The sequence below is a fragment of the Podarcis bocagei genome (assembly GCF_964188305.1).
Source record: "Podarcis bocagei genome assembly, chromosome: 18".
Taxonomy (NCBI): domain Eukaryota; kingdom Metazoa; phylum Chordata; class Lepidosauria; order Squamata; family Lacertidae; genus Podarcis; species Podarcis bocagei.
The window spans coordinates 9170516-9188944 of record NC_138144.1 but is presented as its reverse complement, the minus strand read 5'-3'; the positions used below and the strand labels follow the sequence as shown (position 1 = coordinate 9188944).

The 18429-nt window shown below is 48.3% G+C and overlaps 2 protein-coding genes across 8 annotated transcripts in view; both read right to left on the bottom strand.

Annotated features, from left to right (window-relative positions):
* Positions 1 to 15632, bottom strand: part of LOC308577692 (uncharacterized protein) — a 29069-nt gene extending 13437 nt beyond the window's left edge. The window contains exons 1-6 of one of the 7 annotated variants that reach the window (XM_081178098.1): positions 13960 to 15559; positions 12931 to 13005; positions 12477 to 12575; positions 11871 to 11945; positions 11404 to 11535; positions 9713 to 10260 (exon numbers count right to left, since the gene is read on the bottom strand). In XM_081178098.1, coding sequence (XP_081034224.1) covers positions 10033 to 10260; positions 11404 to 11535; positions 11871 to 11945; positions 12477 to 12575; positions 12931 to 13005; positions 13960 to 13974 — 624 coding nt within the window. In that variant the 5' untranslated portion in view covers positions 13975 to 15559 and the 3' untranslated portion in view covers positions 9713 to 10032. Of the gene's footprint in view, positions 1 to 9712; positions 10261 to 11403; positions 11536 to 11870; positions 11946 to 12476; positions 12576 to 12930; positions 13006 to 13156; positions 13865 to 13959 lie in introns of those variants that run through there. The other 6 variants (XM_081178099.1, XM_081178100.1, XM_081178101.1 and 3 more) reach the window with 6 other exon arrangements.
* A 1804-nt stretch (positions 15633 to 17436) lies between these two features.
* Positions 17437 to 18429, bottom strand: part of LOC308577398 (vomeronasal type-2 receptor 26-like) — a gene marked incomplete at its 3' end in the record, with an annotated part of 74467 nt that continues 73474 nt past the window's right edge. The window contains exon 5 of the mRNA XM_081177513.1: positions 17437 to 18335. Within this exon, the coding sequence (XP_081033639.1) occupies positions 17437 to 18335 (899 nt within the window). The remainder of the gene's footprint in view (positions 18336 to 18429) is intronic.

The following is an 18429-nucleotide window of genomic DNA, read 5'->3' as shown; positions in this document are numbered from 1 at the left end:
AAGAACAGAGAACCATGGAGGTGCTGGAATAGATCTGGAGGGATTAAAAAGCCAATTCTGTTTTCTACCAAAGCTGTTGTGATCCAGACTTTTGCCCCTATTTCCTTCTCACAGATATCGTGTACTACCATGAATAACGTGATATCCAGTGCAGTGGTTATATAGGAAACAAATACCCCAACTTGTCTCCATAGGAAAAAAAGTTCCCCAGGCCTGATAAATTGATTTATATCATTTTCTGGTACTCTTTTTGATAAAGCAATGCAGATCCCTTTGCTGAGCATCAGAGGTTTCACAGCGCTCACAAATCTTTCTCCACTGTCATTGTCTGGAGTGCAGAGGCCAATCCACGTCCATCCAAAATACAGGAGCAATTCAACAATCCCCTGGTACTGACTTTCCTCTTTGGGACTCATCCGGAAGACAAAAGGGAACAGGGTTTTACCTTCGAGAAACTGGACAGTAAAACCATGACTGATCTAGCAAGGAAAGCAAAAGACCAGCAATTTACTTTAATTTCAGCATAACAGATATTTAATTATCTGTAATGACCGATATCTAAATCTCTGCTGGCTGACGCTGATGGGAGTTTTAGTCTGAAACATCTGGAGGTGACAAGTTGGTGAAGGCTCAGTTTTGAAAAAGGGATGTAGGATCCATAGCTCAGGATTTCCCCATTTTTAAAAATATCCCCACTTGACCCCTCCAAAGAGAAAATAGAATCTTATGGAGTTGAAATTCTTTGTCCCTCCATGCTCTCCCACTAGTTAGTTACCTGTGGGATTTTGTAGATGCCTGACAAGGCTGAAATCACTTTTGAGATGACAGTATTGCTTCTTTCAAGAACAGCCAGCAGGTGATTCTGTTCTCCACAGTGATAATTGGGAATATTGCATCCACTGCCTGCAAGCAGCTCTAGCATGGCATTCGAAGTCATCCCTGCATCGAAATAGTTCTCATAGATGTTGTAGCCCAGGGTGATGTTGGGTAAGATCCTGAGATCCTGGTTGATCTCTTGGATGGTGAACAGGAAAGACAACATGTACCAGTCGAACCTAGCTGATGCCCTGCAATAAATGAATCATTTAAAGAGTGAAACTGATATTCATATTAATGGGAGGAAGGAAACATTATATGATCCACAACGCTTAGATTTATTTATTTATTTATCCATCCATCCATCCTTTTGCATTAATATCAACCCTTTTCCTGTCTAGCATTGAACAAAATTTTGGAGACCTCTGCTCCATGACCGGAGCTTTGATGCAAACAGCACACAGAGCTGTTCAGCAGTGGAACAGACTCCCTCCGAAGGTGACCATGTGTCATGGATGCTTCAGGTTTGATTCCTCCGGGTCCCTTCCATCTCTACAACTCTATGATTCTATTCTACTGTGGTTCTATGAGTAAGCAATGAAGGTGCCCCTCAAAATGTGTGCTATACTGGGAAGTTGCTGCAAAGCCTGCTTTTGCTGCAGTGGTCTTTGGCGCCTTCCAAGGGGCTAGACTACAGGTAGATAACAGACAATTTTATTGAAGCACCAAATACCTCAGTCCCCTTTGACTTGGAAATGAGGCCTGTTGGCTTTCAGGTTTGAGTGTGTAGCAAAATTTATAATTTTGCTCATATTTTTCATCGATGACTCCACCAATGACGACACCCCCTGGTCTGTATTATTTTACATAATCATTTTATTTGAAGCATATCATTCCTCTTCTTCACCCATAAAAATCCAACCATTTTCAGGAGTTTCTTAAAACGCTTCTAATTTTTTTTAAAAAAATGACAGAAAGGGGAAAGTGCTGGGATTGGAGGAGGAAACCTTTAATGTAGCTGAGACAGATTTCCCCATGTTGGGCTGTAGGTCTCCCCTTGCATTGTGTAAAGAGAACTGCGATAAGGTTGTTCACAAATGACCCAAACAGAATAAACATAAAATAATCTTAGCAGTTTGGAAATTGCTTGAGTTTCATGCCACCCTCTGGCTTAGGAAGAAACCTCAAACACCTCAATACTTTGAAATGAGGCCAGTTGTGTGTGGTCAAAAAAGGAATGATTCCTTTTCATATTTTAGAGATCTAAGTCCACTTACAAGGAACTCCCCTGACATATTATTTTATTTATCCTTTCAATTAAAGCACATCTTTCCTACTCTTCAGCTACCAAAGGTCACCCAGAGGTTCTCAAAATTCCATGTGCAAAACTGTAGCATTCCTTAAGGACAGTTTATGAATTGTACAAATGGAATAATATTGAATAAAACCTTTGAGCCTTGGAAATTCACTGAGTTTCATGGCATCCTGCAGGTGGGGAAATTCAGTGCATCCTTTTGAACCCCTACCAGATTTCTTGCATTCTATTAAAAGCAACACAGAGGAATAGGCACAGGATTGTTTTACTTAGGAAGAAAGAGGGAATAAGGAAATTGGAGAGGTATGTGTGGAATCTTCTCCTGGACCCCCCAGCTCCCATCAGCCCCAGCCAGCAAGACCAATGGTCAGGGCAGGGCAGTCCTGCAACATCAGCCCTTGGCTCCCCAGCCCTGAGATAGGGGCTCTTTCCTATTTCAACCATTACAAGGACTGGAGGACCGTGAAACCCATCCGCATATGATTTTACATACAGTCCATTCCTGACGAAGGGTGTCTGAGTAAAGTTGTATGGAGTTGTCTCAAGAAGGCGTATTGGAGAGATGATCCCACTGATGAGAAAGTGTCCCGGCCGGTAGTAATTGCGAGCATCCGTTTCATCCCTGACCAGATTCAAGGGGCATTTCGCCTTGTGGTTCCCGCAGACTCCAAAGGGCATCATGAGCAGCAGAAGCAGGGATCTCATTCTGGCTCTGCCTCCTCCTCCTCTTACCTGCCAAGGAGGCAAAGCTGAAGAACCCAAAGACTCCTGCAAGGCCAGACTGCCTGGGCTTTCCCAATCTGGGTGGTTTTCAGCTCTACCTTCGGAGCTAGGAAGCGCAAGGCAGGCACACCCCTCCTTCGACAGCTCTGCATCTTGACTCAGTCTGTCTCCAACACAGGAAATATTATCTGCACTAACTTTTTCTTTCCCAGACACAGCGCAATTAATATTGTCATGCTGCTTTCTGAGGCTGATGTAATCTCCAGAAACATCTCCTGAGCTTTTAGAAGATGAGATCACTATAATTTCGACTATTCTAAGTGGAATAAGTTTCAGCACAATAACTTTCTGGAGTCTTGAATGGCTCAAGCGGCAGGTGCAGAAGTGGAGAAAAACATGTTGGACAGAAGTCAAGGGGTGTGCTGGGAAGTTGGAAGTTTGGCCTGAACTTTGCTCACAAGCACCAAAGAAGGAGCTGGATCCAACCATGGACTCTCCTTCCTTGGAGGTTTTGAAGCAGAGTTTGGATGTCCATCTGTTGGGATTCTTTAGCTGAGATTCCTGCATTGCAGGGGGCTGGACTTGATGACCTTGGGGTCCCTTTCCAAGTCTCCCATTCTATGATTTATTGGAGGTTTTAAGAAGAGGTGGGAGAGTCAGGGATGGACAGCAGCCAGATGAAGGAGTCCCAGCCTTGTATCCCAGGCATCCTAAGCCCTTTTAAAATGTGGGGGTTGGGGGGGCATTATTGGCTTGTTGTTTTTATTTTGATTATATATGTTGTGGTTTTTTATTTTGAACCACATTGAGACCTCCAGGGGTAGGGCGATACAGTGGTGCCTCGCAAGTCGAAATTAATTCGTTCCACGATTTTTTTCGTCTAGCGAATTTTTCGTCTTGCGAAGCACGAAATCCCATAGGAATGCATTGAAATTCAATTAATGCGTTCCTATGGTCAAAAAAAGTCCAAACAAAGCCAAATTTGGTACAACAAGTGTTTATTAAGTGCTCTTTAAAGTCACACCTACTGTAAAGAGCATTTCAAAAATTGAAGGAACAATAAATTAAGTTTCTAAACATGACAGAAAAACATTTAAAAATCAACAAAGTGTACAGTACACAGAAATTCAAACCCAGAATTTTTTTTTTAAAAAAACAGCAGAGTGGCCCAATGGTCACAGAAAATCATAAAAATGCAGGAAAAAACCACACAAGCTTCCAGATTCTTGCAAACCCCTCCCCAACACCAAGTCCTTGAATTCCAAACACTCCAACCCAAAATCCAAAAACCCCCCAAAAAGTTTTAAAAGTTTAACTTACCAAATGGCTGCAAAAGAAGTTTTGGAAAAGCTTCAAAAATCACCAAAGTCTTCAAAAACCTCAAAAAAGGCTACCACACCGCATGCTATGAGTTGCTCCTCGAAGTCAAGTCGCAACTGCACCTCTTCAAGCAATGCACCCTGGGTATTAACGGTTTTACGAAAAAGGAAACAAACTTGCAAGACGTTTTCGTCTTGCGAAGCAAGCCCATAGGGAAATTGGTCTTGCGAAGCACCTCAAAAAACGCAAAACCCTTTCGTCTAGCGAGTTTTTCGTCTTGCGAGGCATTCGTCTTGCGGGGCACCACTGTATTTAGATTCAGTACATCAATAAATAAAGGAATAAATATGAATAAATAAAAATCAATCAATGGAGAATGCTGAGAAATGCCATCCTCAGTACTGTCAACGGGATACCTGGTGGTGGGATCTTGTTTCTTGGAGGCTGCTAGAGACAGAGACTGGTGGAACCTGCGATGGGGAGGGATTTCTCAAGCCCACCCTCTGGCCGCTTTGGGTGGGTCTGGGCTGCTTGATTCCTGCTGCTCTCTTCTGGTTCTCCCCCTGAAGGGAAGTAGCGCCTTGGTGGTTTTGAAGCCACTTCAAGTGAATTTCCACCACTTCTTTGAAAGGCTTCTCCAACAGAGGGAAGCTCTCTGGGGTTGGTGGAGGGAAGAAAGGTTGCTCTGAACTTTTGACTCTCCCTTCCCCTTTGACATGTTCTGCGGAAGGAGAGCTTCTGTTGCACATGGAACCAACTTGCTCCCCGTCTTTGAGCAGAAACTTCTCTACTCATAAACAAATTGTGTGCGCAGAAGCCAGGCTAGCATTCTAGCAGCTTTGTTATTCTTTATCAAGTAATTATTAATATGTATGTATCTATTTATTTGACCTATTTCCTAAAATCCATGCACCATTTGATTAGGGACATCACTGTTGCTAATCTCCCTTTGCTGAGCAAGGTTTTGGAGCATGTGGTCGCACACCAGATGGTGGTGGTGGTTCCTGTCCTACTTGGATGGTCATTCCCAGACGGTGTTACTTTTCAGCGCTGGGAACCTTGAATGTGGGGTTCCGCAGGGCTCAGTCCTGTCCCCCACATTGTTGAACATCTACATGAAATTGCTGGGTGGGGTTATCTGGAGGTTTCAAGTATGTTGTCGGAATGATGCTGATGACACTCAGCTCTATTTCTCCTTCACATCTGCAGGGGAGGCAGTGGAAGTGCTGGACCAGTGTCTTGTCTCGGCAATGGACTGGATGAGAGCCAACCAACTGAAGCTCCATCCACATAAGACCGGGGCACTGTTAGTGGGTGGTTCCCTAGACCAGATGGGTAGGAGGTCGCCTGCTCTTGATGGGGTTACGCTTCCTCTGAAGGAGCAGGCTCATAGCTTGGGGATACACCTAGATCCTTTGCTGTCGCTCGAGGCTCGGGACTCCTCAGTGGCGGGGAGTGCCTTCCATCAGCTTTGGTTGGTGGTCCAGCTACGCCCCTATCTGGACAGGGATAGCCTAACTACTGTTGTCTATGCTCTGGTAATCTCAAGGCTAGATTACTGCAATGCGTTATACGTAGGGCTGCCTCTGAAGACAGTTCGGAAACTTCTGCTAGTGCACAATACGCTGATCCTGGTCCGACTGCACTGGCTACCAATTCATTTCTGGGCCCAATTCAAAGTGCTGGCTTTGACCTAGAAAGCCTTAAATGGCTCAGGACCGCAATACCTCAAGGACCGCCTCTTTCCATATGATCCGACCCGGACCCTGAGATCATCTTCTGAGGCCCTTCTTCGGGTGCCTCCTCCTCAAGAGGTCAGGAGGGTGGCAACACAAGAACGGGGCCTTCTCTGCAGTGGCTCCCTGTCTGTGGAATGCTCTCCCCAGGGAAGTTCACCTAGCGCATTCATTATACATCAGGCAAAAACGTTCCTTTTTGGTTGATTTGATTGACATCCTTTGCGCTTTTAAAATGTGCTTCTTTTTGGGGTGTTATTGGGTTGTTGTTTTTATTTTGATTATATATCTTCTGGTTTTGTATATTAATTTTGTTCTGTGACCCGCCCTGAGACCTCCACGTACAGGGCAGTATATAGATTCAACAAACAAACAAACAGACAAACAAACAAGTCAGCTTTCTCAGGATCTTTATTTATTAAATTTATATAGCACCTTTCATTGGAACGCTGCAGGTTGAATTGCTATAAGACTGAGAGTCTAGTAAGCTTTCCACTTGTATGGAGTGATGAAAGTTTAAGTAGGATGTAATCTTGGCTAATTAATATAAATGCTTTATCAGTGACTCATAAAGCATTTACTGTATTTTTTGCCCTATAGGGCGCACCGGCTCATAGGGCGCACTTTTTTGGGGGGGGGAGCCCCAAAGAGCCCCAAAGAGCAAAGAAGCCATGACAGCAAGCGGGATGGATCTGTGGGGGAGGTCATTAGATGATAATGTCAAACAGGGAAAGAGGGGCAAAAATAGTTTGTTCATTACTTTTTAAAGTTGTTTATGTGGTGTGCAGGTTTTCTCTCACTTTTGGTCACCAGAGCAACCTTGTGATTTAGGGCATAGCTGAGGGGCTCTACGCTGTCGTCTTTATTGCATAATTGCTGCTGAATACTGAAGAGACGCCTCTTTACCTTGACCCCTGACACTTTGTTTCTTATCATTTTATCGTTTATTTCTTTCATCGACATACCAACTTTCCTCCATTGAGCTTCAACTGATCACCATGCTTCTCCCTTTCTCTTTCCCTCTTCATAACAATATTGTGAGGCGTGCTCCGGATGCCCCTCTTTGCACCAGAGAAATGTTGGAGGGTATGCTGTTATCCGACCCCCGAGATGCCTGAAGGCAGCCCTGTATAGGGAAGTTTTCTTCATGTCTAATGCTTTCTTCTGCTTTTGTCTATGTTGCAAGCCACCCAGAGTGGTGGGTGAGGTATAAATAATAAAGTTATTATTATGGAATAGGACGTCCCTATTTTCCTCGGGGAAATGTTGGAGGGTATGTGTGGGTGATTATTTACATCTCAGTCTTGGGGAAGGGTGTCTGTGTAGAGACATATAGAACTTGCTTGTGCAAATGTTTTGGAGATATGATCCCACTAATAAGAAGATCTCCAGACTGGTACTGGTAGTAATTTTGTAGATCAGATTCATCCCTGATCAGATTCAAGGGGCATTTTGCCTCCCGGTTCCCACAGAGCCCATTGGGCATCTTTAGCAGCCGAAATAGCCAGAGAAGCATCAAAGGTTTCATTCTGGCTCCACCTCCTCCTCCCCTGTGGCTCCTCTGATGCCCTGAGCCAGCCAAGCAGAATAATCAAAAGACTCATGCAAGACGAAAGCTGCAGTGGCTGTCCCAATCTGGGCAAGGTTCAGAGGTGTTAAGCACCATGTAGACATATCCCTGCTCCCCTCAGCCTTTCACCTGCACCAAATCTTGGAGAAATCGATCGCTTTCTGGCACAGGAAATATTCTCTGCACCAATGTTCTTTTGCAGCCACTGTGCAATTAACAACATCACACTGTTGTTGCGCCTGGTGATTAGGCAATCTCCAGAAATATCTCTTGAGTTTCTGGAAGAGGAAATCACTATGATTTCGATAATTGGAAGTGGAAGAAGTCTCACCTTGATAACTTCCGGGAGCCTTGAGTGCCTCAAACAGCAGATGTGGAGTTAAAGCCCGGACGGTCCCTGGAAAACAGGGGTACTTGGAGGGTCTGTACATCACATTTGAGGTTTCACTGACCATTCACTCAGTTTGGAGAGGGAAGTGCACAATATTTCCTAAGAAATATGACTGTGCCAAATCAGCCAGGATGACCCCAGATTAGCTTCAGAAAGATCAAAGGACTTGATCAGGTATCCCCTGGGATACAGGCTGCGAGAAAGAAATACACGCTGAACATGAAGCCCCAGGGGCTTGTGCCCATTGCTGCTGCTTTAAATCCATTTTCAGCATTTGAGATATATGCAAAATGAAGATCTATGGATCTTGGCAAAAGAAGCATGGCAAAACAGGACACCTATTTAGACTGCTAAAGCCAGGGAAATCCCCAGAGCTGAGAGAGCAAATGTGTCGCTGTCATATCCCAAATGGCCCAAGAATGCTGCGTTCAGGACTAAGGTAATTTCTAAATAACGCCCAATGAATGATATGGAAGTTGGGTCTATTAAGATAGTAAAATAGCAGGAATACACAGATCTTTTTGCCCAGTAAGAATATAATCAATCAATCTTTACTGGCATGCAGGGAGGACAGGAAAATGTAAATTGACACATACAGTTGGCAGGAGGTTTGCAGGAGGAGATGCTTTGAGATAAAACTTGACAGGCCTAGTAAGGTTAGAAAGTACCACTCAAGTCTTTTGCCCATGTAGTTTCATGGCTTTTCTCAGATCTTCTGCTACTTTCTCCAAACTCTCATGCCCACAGCTCTGATCTTCCCTAGAGGTTTCCCCCAGGCATCTGCTTGGCCTCTGGGCTTCAGGGCACATGGGCCTGATCCAACAGGCTTGCTGGCCGTAGCCCTGTTCCGAGTCCCGTGACAACAGAGTGCAAAGCTCAGAGGAACGTTAGGCCAAGCAAACAGGAGACAAGTCTCCAAGAACTCTTGCGTGAAACCGCCTACGAAGCCAAGCCCGTTCCGAGGGTTGGGCAGACAGCATCCCGCGTAGTCAGACAAGCCAGAGGTCAGGGAATGCAAATGCTTGCAAAGCCAAGGGTCCAGGCAGAGAGCAGGAAGGGCCAAGTTAGGCCTGGGAACCACAGGCATCCGATTGCTGAGGAGAGCTCTGTTTAAGAAGGCTGCAGCCAGTTGGTTCTCACCAGACCTTCTCCTCTGAGTCCATGAAGGCTGAGCAGCTGCAGGGGGAGTCACTCTGTCTCCTCCTCCTAGTCTTACAATTTAGCCCATTAACATTCCACAAAATGATTTTAAGATCCATGCAGATTCAATGGTTAGCTTCTTTATTTCAAACAAACAAAAAAAATTTATATAATGCTTTGCATCTTCCCTTTATGCGTTCCCTCCCACTTATTTTCCCCCACCCCTTTTTATTTTCTGCCTTTCCTTTCAAAGTCTTCCCTTAATACCTCCCCCCTTCCCTTATATCCTTCCTTTATAGGCTTATCACCTAAGACAACAATTCAACAATATAATACAGAATTATACATAAAAAGGAAATAGAACAATGCAGGACCATTAGCAAGCTCTGGAGGGAGGAAACTCAGTTTCCTTCTTATTGTAATTTCTTTGACCCACAGAAGGTCTCGCTGTCTCTTTTCTCAGTTCTTTCTTTAGCTGTCCCTTCTTGCTCGCTTGCGTTCCTCCTTTCCTTCCTCCTCCTTTGGGCGTGGGCAGCGTGAGCTAGCAGTTTTTCTACGCCATATTGCCCTTTCTTTTCAAGCCACCTTCCAGGATCGTTCCCCTCTCAGTCCTGCCTTCTCCTTCTCCTCCACCACCGCAGACGCTGTCGTTCTCACGCACTTCTCCTTCGCCGTCCACCCTTTGCCCGCTGTCTTCTCAAAAGGTGTCGGGCTCTAGGACTGGGGCTGGCCGTGTGGGACGCTGGTGTAGGGCCACGAGAGTTTGGGTTTCTTGCCCCGCTTGCCTCCGCGTTCTGATATTTTCTTCCTCCTCTCCAGTTTGGACCACAAGGATTAAGACCTGTGCAAGGACAACAAAAAGGAAATGTCCCTTAGGGCTCTGGCGCCTCCAGGTGCTACTTCCCCTGCCACCACTGGCGGAGGAAGGTGGGGTGTCGGGGGGGGTATCGCCCCAAGTGTCATCCCAGGGGGGGTGGCAAAATCCCCCTGGGCGGATCGGTGCAAGCCTCCCAACTCCTCCTCATCTTGGTTCAGGGTGGACACAGCTGCGATGCTGCCGCATCCAGCGCCTGAGCCACGTGCAGAGTGGCCTCCTTTCCCCCTGCACCCCACTGCTGCCTCTTGTATTGGGTTGCTCTGGTGGCACTGGTGGTGCTGGCAGCAGCGCTCTTCTGAAGATCTTGCGAATCCGGGAGATAATGGAACCCAAGCAAGTGGGGGTCTTCGGAGGCCTCTCTTCCTCGCAGTCCTGTGAGAAAAGTAAACAATTCACCTCCAGATTCTGGGAAAATGCCACAATCATTAATCAATCAATCAAACAAACAAACAAACAAACAATTGATTGATTAAATCCGTACGCCGTCCTTCATCTGAAGCTGTCAGGGCGGCTTACAGCATAAAAATACAAAATAAAAACACAACATATGTATTAAAAACAAAAACGAACTCATAAGCCAACCTCCCAATCCACAAGCATGTTGAAAAGGCCATGCGTTGTCCAATTAGCCCAAGGCTGGTTCTGGAGCAGAACTTTCCATGTTGGTGACACACTTTGGAGACATGCCTCATTTCGCAACACAGGGATTCAGTTCAACTAGCCCCTTTCCAGCCCTGGGAGGAGCACACAGTTTGGGAAGCTCTGTTCTAGAGAAACGTCTTTGCTTGGCACCCAAAGATACATAATGAAGGTGCCAGGTGAGCCTCCCTGGAGAGAGCATTCCGCAAGTGGGGAGCCACCACAGAAAAGGCACCTTCTTGTGTTGCTGCCCTCCAGACCGTTTGTGAAGGAGCCACACGAAGAAGGGCCTGTGTGGTGGCAGGCTGTCATAATCCCTCCTTTGGGGGGGGGGGCAAGGCGTTATACGAAAGGGTTGTAGTCAGGAGGGAACACTCCTCTCCCAGGTTCTCATGTGGTCAGCCTTGGAGAGATCTGAACGAGACACAAAACCAAGAACAAGCGGGTGGGGGGAAGGTATAGGAGGCAGGAAAACCCCAGAGAGAACCGGCTTTGCAAAGTGCCAACATGGTTTTATTATCGCCAAACCCACTTTGCAATTAATAACTTCCTTTGGCAGGAGGCACCTGGAAACGCATTCAAAAGAGATATCTTACAAAACAAACACCAAACCAAAAGCAACCCAGGAGAATTATCTCCACCCCCATCGTTCTGAGATCCAGCGCTGAGGGCCTTCTGGCGGTTCCCCACTGCGATAAGTGAAGTTACAGGGAACCAGGCAGAGGGCCTTCTCGGTAGTGGCACCCGCCCAGTGGAACGCCCTCCCGCCAGATGTCAAAGAAATAAACAACTATCTGACTTTTAGAAGACATGTGAAGGCAGCCCTGTTCAGGGAAGCTTTTCATATGTCATGAATGAATGTATGTTTCGTCTGACCTCGATTACGCTTGCCTCCAGGTGTTCTCCAGGTGGGGGGCACGGCAAATCAAGGGCCTCCCCGTCCTCCTCTGGGGGGCTCTCTGGTACTTCCTGTGGCTCTTCCTCCTTGATAGCCACTTCAGAGGCTGCCTGCCAGCAGAGACAGGACCCCAGAGGTGGTGGCATTGGTGGTGGGGAGAGGGGAGAAAGAGAGCAGCCCAGAATGAGACAGGAACCCACATTGAGTCGCTAGCCAGGGAAGCCCTACAGCCCTGGCGCCATGGGGGGCTGGTCCATCAGGACAAGTAGGGCAGCAAGCATACCCTTAGCAGCCCCCTGCCTGCCTGCCTGCCTGCCTGCCCCCTTGCTCACGACCAGTCCAGAAGGTGGCCTGACCGGCCAGCCGGCTTCCTCCTCCTCCTCCTCCCCAGCCTCAGGGTTCTCCAGCTCAGCAGGGCTTCCCTCCTGCTCTGTCTGCTACGTACCTCATTGAGGGAGTCCCAAAGGGAATCCAGGGAGGACAGGGAGGAAACACTCGAAAATGGTGACATAATTGGAACCTGCAAGGAAAAGATGCAAAAAACGAGCAATTAAAAAACGCAACCAAACGTTAAAACTCAAGGCACCCATAACTGAAACAACAGTTCCATTCTGCGGTTGATATGCTTCCCTCGCCTTCTGCCAATCACCACTTAGGCCACGGCCACCTACCCAGTCAGGGCTGAGGAGATCCAGCCGTCTTGCGGTCTCCTCCTTGCCTTTTCCTTCGTCCTCCTTGAGAATGTCCTCCTCAATGGCTGGCTGCTAGCAGAGACAGGACCCCAGAGTTGATGGTGGGGAGAGAGGAGAAAGAGAGCATCCCAAAATGAGAGAGGAACCCAGAAGGCAGACTCTCCTGCCCATGTTGAGTCGCTAGCCAGGGAAGCCCTACAGCCCTGGCGCCATGGGGGGCTGGTCCATCAGGACGAGTGGGGCAGCAAGCACAGCACATTCACTCTCAAGGCACCCATAACTGAAACAACAGTTCCATTCTGCGGTTGATATGCTTCCCTCGCCTTCTGCCAATCACCACTTAGGCCACGGCCACCTACCCAGTCAGGGCTGAGGAGATCCAGCCGTCTTGCGGTCTCCTCCTCGCCTTTTCCTTCGTCCTCCTTGTCATTGAGAATGTCCTCCTCAATGGCTGACTGCTAGCAGAGACAGGACCCCAGAGTTGACGGTGGGGAGAGAGGAGAAAGAGAGCAGCCCAGAATGAGAGAGGAACCCAGAAGGGAAACTCTCTTGCCTACATTGAGTCGCTAACCAGGGAAGCCCTACAGCCCTGGCGCCATGGGGGGCTGGTCCATCAGGAGGAGTGGGGCAGCAAGCATGGTCTGCCCTTAGCAGCCCCCTGCCTGTTTGCCCCCTTGCTCTCAACCGTCCAGAAGGTGGCCTGGCCGGTCAGCCAGCCAGCATCCTCTTCCTCCTCCTCCTCCTCCTCCCCAGCCTCAGGGTTGCCCATGTGCAGCTCAGCAGGGCTTCCCTCCTGCTCTGTCTGCTACGTACCTCATTGAGGGAGTCCCAAAGGGAATCCAGGGAGGACAGGGAGGAAACACTCGAAAATGGTGACATACTTGGAACCTGCAAGGAAAAGATGCAACAAACGAGCAATTAAAAAACGCAACCAAACATTAAAACTCAAGGCACCCATAACTGAAACAACAGTCTCATCCTACGATTGATATGCCCCCCTCCCCTTCTGCCAATCACCACTTAGGCCATGGCCACCTACCCAGTCAGGGCTGAGGAGATCCAGCCGTCTTGCGGTCTCCTCCTTGCCTTTTCCTTCGTCCTCCTTGAGAATGTCCTCCTCAATGGCTGACTGCTAGCAGAGACAGGACCCCAGAGTTGATGGTGGGGAGAGAGGAGAAAGAGAGCATCCCAAAATGAGAGAGGAACCCAGAAGGCAAACTCTCCTGCCCACATTGAGTCGCTAGCCAGGGAAGCCCTACAGCCCTGGCGCCATGGGGGGGCTGGTCCATCAGGACAAGTGGGGCAGCAAGCACAGCACATTCACTCTCAAGGCACCCATAACTGAAACAACAGAACAGCGGCATAGCCAGCTGCTTGGGTGCCCGGTTCAACGCGGGGGTCCTGTGGGCTTTCTGGAGCCCATCCTCTGCCTCCCCCCCCCCAGCTGTAGGGCGGCTGAGGGAGAGGCAGGGGGCAGACGCAAGCCCCACGCTTCTGTTTCAGGCAGCACCCAGCCTGCAGGGGCCCAAGCCACGAAGTCACCCCCAGGAGAGATGCGTGGATCAGGCACTCTGCAGCCCCCCCCCCCCCGGTAAGTGCCAGCCCCCGCGGTGTGGCGCCCAGTGCCAGCCGCGTTTTTTGACTCAACTAAAAGGTTTGGTGAGCCCAATTTTTATTTTTATTTTAAACACGGCTTTATGTCCTTTTGCCACCCCCCTCTGTGATGACACCTGGGGCGGACCCCAACCCCCCACCCCCCACCCCCCACCCTCCTTTCTCTGCAACTGCAACAGAATAAAAGGACTCAAAACTCCCTTAGCAGTTTCCTGCTGGTCCCCTCACCATTTCCCCAGACATCAGTCTTCAGACTTTGCTTTTTCGGTGTCTAATAACAGTTTTTTCTGATTCACTTGCAGAGAAACCACCAAACGGCTGTTGGCCTCAACTGTCAAGTGAGGCTGGGATTCTGAGCCGATGTCACAGCCAGGATCCGATCAGTCCTTTTCCTCCAAGGGGGGGGGGGGGACACCTGTTTCCCCTGAGGGCGACTGCTGAACACACCACCCAAGGGAAAAAGAAGGAGAAAAGCAGAGAAATCTTTTAATTCTGTAGCAAGAAAGAATGAGTGCCAGGAGTTTTCTTTTTCCCTGCACTCCTCCATTGCAACATCATCATCATCATCATTAAACTTGATTTAATGAACACGCATATCAGAGTGCTCTGTAGCCATAGTCTTTGTCGTAGTACATTACCGTATTGGCCTGATTATAAGCCTCACTTTCCTCCCAAATTCTGACCGTGAAAGGTTAAAGTGCGGCTTAAATTCACGGCCTTACGAAAGCTGGCTTTTACAATATCGCTGCCGGAACAGACATACGGTAAAATGGAACAGGAGAGAGTGCCTGCGGAATTTGAAGGGAGCGGCTTATATTCCGGTATTGTCTTCTTTCCTCCCCCTTGAATTTTAAAGGTGCGGCTTATATTTGGGCCAATACGGTAATGTACTAAATAAATATTTTTAGAACTAAATTTACTCAATACTCCAAATTTCTTCTCCTTTATTTGATTTATATGCCACCCTTCCTCATGAAAGATCCCAGTTTAACATCTCAGGGGTATTGGGAAAAGAAGAATGGTTGGTGTAAACCCAAAACCAAGTTAATATTTGCATTTCAATGGGTCTGCATTAGGTTTCATTGCAATCAAGGCGATGAGATAATAATAATAATAATAATAATAATAATAATAATAATAATAATAATAATAATAATAATAATGGCCACTCTGGGCGGCTCCCAACAGAATATTAAAAGCACTATAAAAATCACAGCCACAACATGCATTTAAAGCATTTTTGGAGCTCTAAATTGCAGGTAAAGCAACTGGCGGGTGGCCAGCGCCATTTTGGCCTCTGTTGTCCAGGGCGCAGGAGCCGCGGGACGTGGGGAAAAGGGGGAAGCCGTTCTCGGTGCCTCCAAGGGAACGAGGAAAAGGACGAGGTCTCTTCGCGACTTCCTGGGTTATGGGGGTTGATGAGTATAATAATTGGTTGTTCTTAGTTTATTAGCAGGCCAGGAGGAAGGTTGCGCAGGGCAGCCTGGGAAGGGCGAGGGAAAGGCTGTGAGGAAAAGCCTCCTCTCTTTCTCCCTCAAGTTTAAATGGAAGAATCCAAATACGTTTAGAGAAAAATAAAATGATAGGAAACAGGATCCTTGTTTGTGAGAAGAAGGGGCAGCAAAGCATGCTGGGAAGAAGGACCTGAGGGAAATGAAATGAAACCTGATAGAGGTTAATTTATCCATAAAGCTAATAAGCGAAGCCGAACATAAGACTCCTTGAGATTGAATTATGTGGTTATACACTGGAAAAACGAGTAAATTTCAAATTTATTCATGCTGGGATTCGACCATTGGCCCAACGGAGCTGGCAGTGCATGCTGGGAAGTCTGCCGGTGGAGGCTGGCGGGAGTCGCAGGGCCTTTTGAAGGTGGCCCCTTCCCCTCCGAGGGCCACATGACCCTCCTCGTCCGCCAGGGACTCCAGCGCCTGCAGCCCGTCCAGCTGGCCAGAGTCAACCAAGGGCCGGAGAGGCTGGCAGGGGCAGGGCCCCCAGGAGGGAGAGGGGCCCCTGGGGGGATCTGCACTCTGCACGCCCTCAGAGACCAGAGAGGCTGGCAGGGCCCCCAGGTGAGCCCGGGAGAGAGAGGGGCCCCTGGGGGGATTTGCACTCTGCACGCCCTCAGAGGCCGGAGAGGCTGGCAGGGGCAGGGCCCCCAGGAGGGACCGGGAGAGAGAGGGGCCCCTGGGGGGATTTGCACTCTGCACGCCCTCAGAGGCCAGAGAGGCTGGCAGGGGCAGGGCCCCCAGGAGAGAGAGGGGCCCCGGGGGGATTGGCACTCTGCACGCCCTCAGAGGCCGGAGAGGCTGGCAGGGGCAGGGCCCCCAGGAGGGAGAGGGGCCCCGGGGGGATCTGCACTCTGCACGCCCTCAGAGGCCAGAGAGGCTGGCAGGGGCAGGGCCCCCAGGTGGGCCCGGGAGAGAGAGGGGCCCCCGGGGGGATTGGCACTCTGCATGCCCTCAGAGGCTTCGTAGTCTAAGCTCAGGGGGCTCTCTGAGCCAGCATCTCTCTGGGGGGTGAGGGGTTTCTTCCCATTTGTCAACGTCCTTCTTAAATAGTGGTGCCCGGAATTGGACACAGTATTCCAGGTGGGGACTGACCAAGGCAGAATAGAGCTGAGTCTTGTAAGCCACTGGTATTAGTAGCACTAAAAGTAATAATAATCACAACAAGATTAGACTTCGTTAACAAATATTTATGCTGCTTAACTGTGTGTGCATTGCAATCACTTATTCATTGCTGTGCGTAATAATTTTAAGTGCATTCTTAATATTACGATCAATGTGCAATACTTTTAAAATGCATAAATTCTTTAAATATAAACACAGGAATAAATGAAGCTCTAAATTCATCGGATGATGACCTGTGCCACAAACTGGGAACCAGGCAGAGGGGCTTCTCGGTGGTGGCGCCTGCCCTGTGGAACGCCCTCCCCACCTCCTTTCACAATGACTCACCCAGATTGGCGTAGGCGGCCTGCCACTCCCGTGAGCGCCGGAGTTCCCTCTGCCCTCTCTTCCCGCTTGCCTCGCCCGCACCAAACCCTATCCCTAACCCTGGTCAATGCAATAAAATTCATTGGATCCCAGTCACGGCTTGGCTAAGGTCAGCTGCTACTCTTTGGAACAGGGAGCAGAGCTTACACAATACAGAAATTAAACCAACAGACTACGGAAGATGTCTTTAATGAATTTCTCAGTTTATTGATATACAAAGCTTAGGAGAACGAAATGATGTGAAGTGAGCTTATGAATGATAGCGCATAAATGCAGGAAAAGGAGCATAGAAAATTGAATACATAGAACTGGCATAACCAAACAGTATTGTGGAATATTAGAATTGATATGGTTAATAGGTAGTCATGACAAAGGAAACAGACTCAAAAACCTAACTCCTCTCTCCCTCCAGCCTATCTTGTTGTGAGATAAATATAAGTTCCCAAAACACAAAATTTTAAAAAGATAATAGTATACAAACTAAGGGCAGTAGACCAGGACTCATTGTAATCATGGGCAAAGCAAGGTAGCAAAACATTTCCTCCCATCTTCCTGTTCGTGTGAACAGGACTACACAAAACCAGGGCTACGAATGAACACAATCTCTTTCAGAGGTGGAGAATAAGCAACATGGATGAGTAGCTGTGTTTCCTTTATGCACTTCTGGACATAGGAAACATGGACTATTTTAAGAATCAGATGCCCCTTAATTCCTTGTTGTCAGGTGCTCCTTTGTGTTCAGATCAGGCCTCAGCACAATCATGTAGCACTTGGGAAGGAAGATGCAGCCCAGAAGCCCAGCGCTGGAGGCCAACATAGAGAAGATCTGCACGGCCACCATGTACTTGCCCTTGGTGCTCAGGTAGGGGGGCACAAAAGACACCCAAACACTGCAGAAGACCAGCATGCTGAAGGTGATCAGCTTGGCTTCGTTGAAGGAGCCGGGCAGCTTCCTGGCTAGGAAAGCCACCGTGAAGCAGGTGGCAGCCAAGAAGCCCAGGTAGCCGAGGGCAACGTAAAACATGGCCACAGACCCTTCGTTGCATTGCAGGACGATCTCTTCCACCTGGGAGTGCATATCGGGCTCTGGGAATGGGGGAGAAGAGCCCAGCCAGATGGTGCAGATGAGAACTTGCCCCCCAGAACAGGAGATGACAATGGAGTTGGCCAGACTCTTGCCCAGCCATCTCCTCACCCTGTTTCCGGGCTTTGTGGCCAGGAAGGCCAGCACCACCGTGATGGTCTTTGCCAAGACAGAAGAAACAGCAACTGAGAAGATGATGCTGAAGGCCGTTTGTCGGAGAAGGCAGGTCTCTTTCTTTGGGCGCCCGATGAAGAGGAAGGAGGACAAAAAGGAAAGCAGGAGGGAGACGAGCAGGATGTAGGAGAGGTCCCGGTTGTTGGCTTTGACAATGGGAGTTTCCTTGTATTTAATGAAGATTCCCAACACAATGCCTGCTGTTAAGGACAAGAAGAGGGCAACGGAAGCTAAAACCATTCCCAAATATTCTCCATAAGTCAGGAAGGTGGTAATCTTGGGGACACATTGATCTCTGTCCTTGTTTGAATGGTGATCTTCTGAGCATTTGGTGCAATGTTCTGCATCTGGGGAAGAGAAAAAGAGTGGCTGTAGCATCACTTACATCCCTAATGATCTGTGCTCTATTATGTTTTGAAGAAATCCTAGAGATTTCTTCCT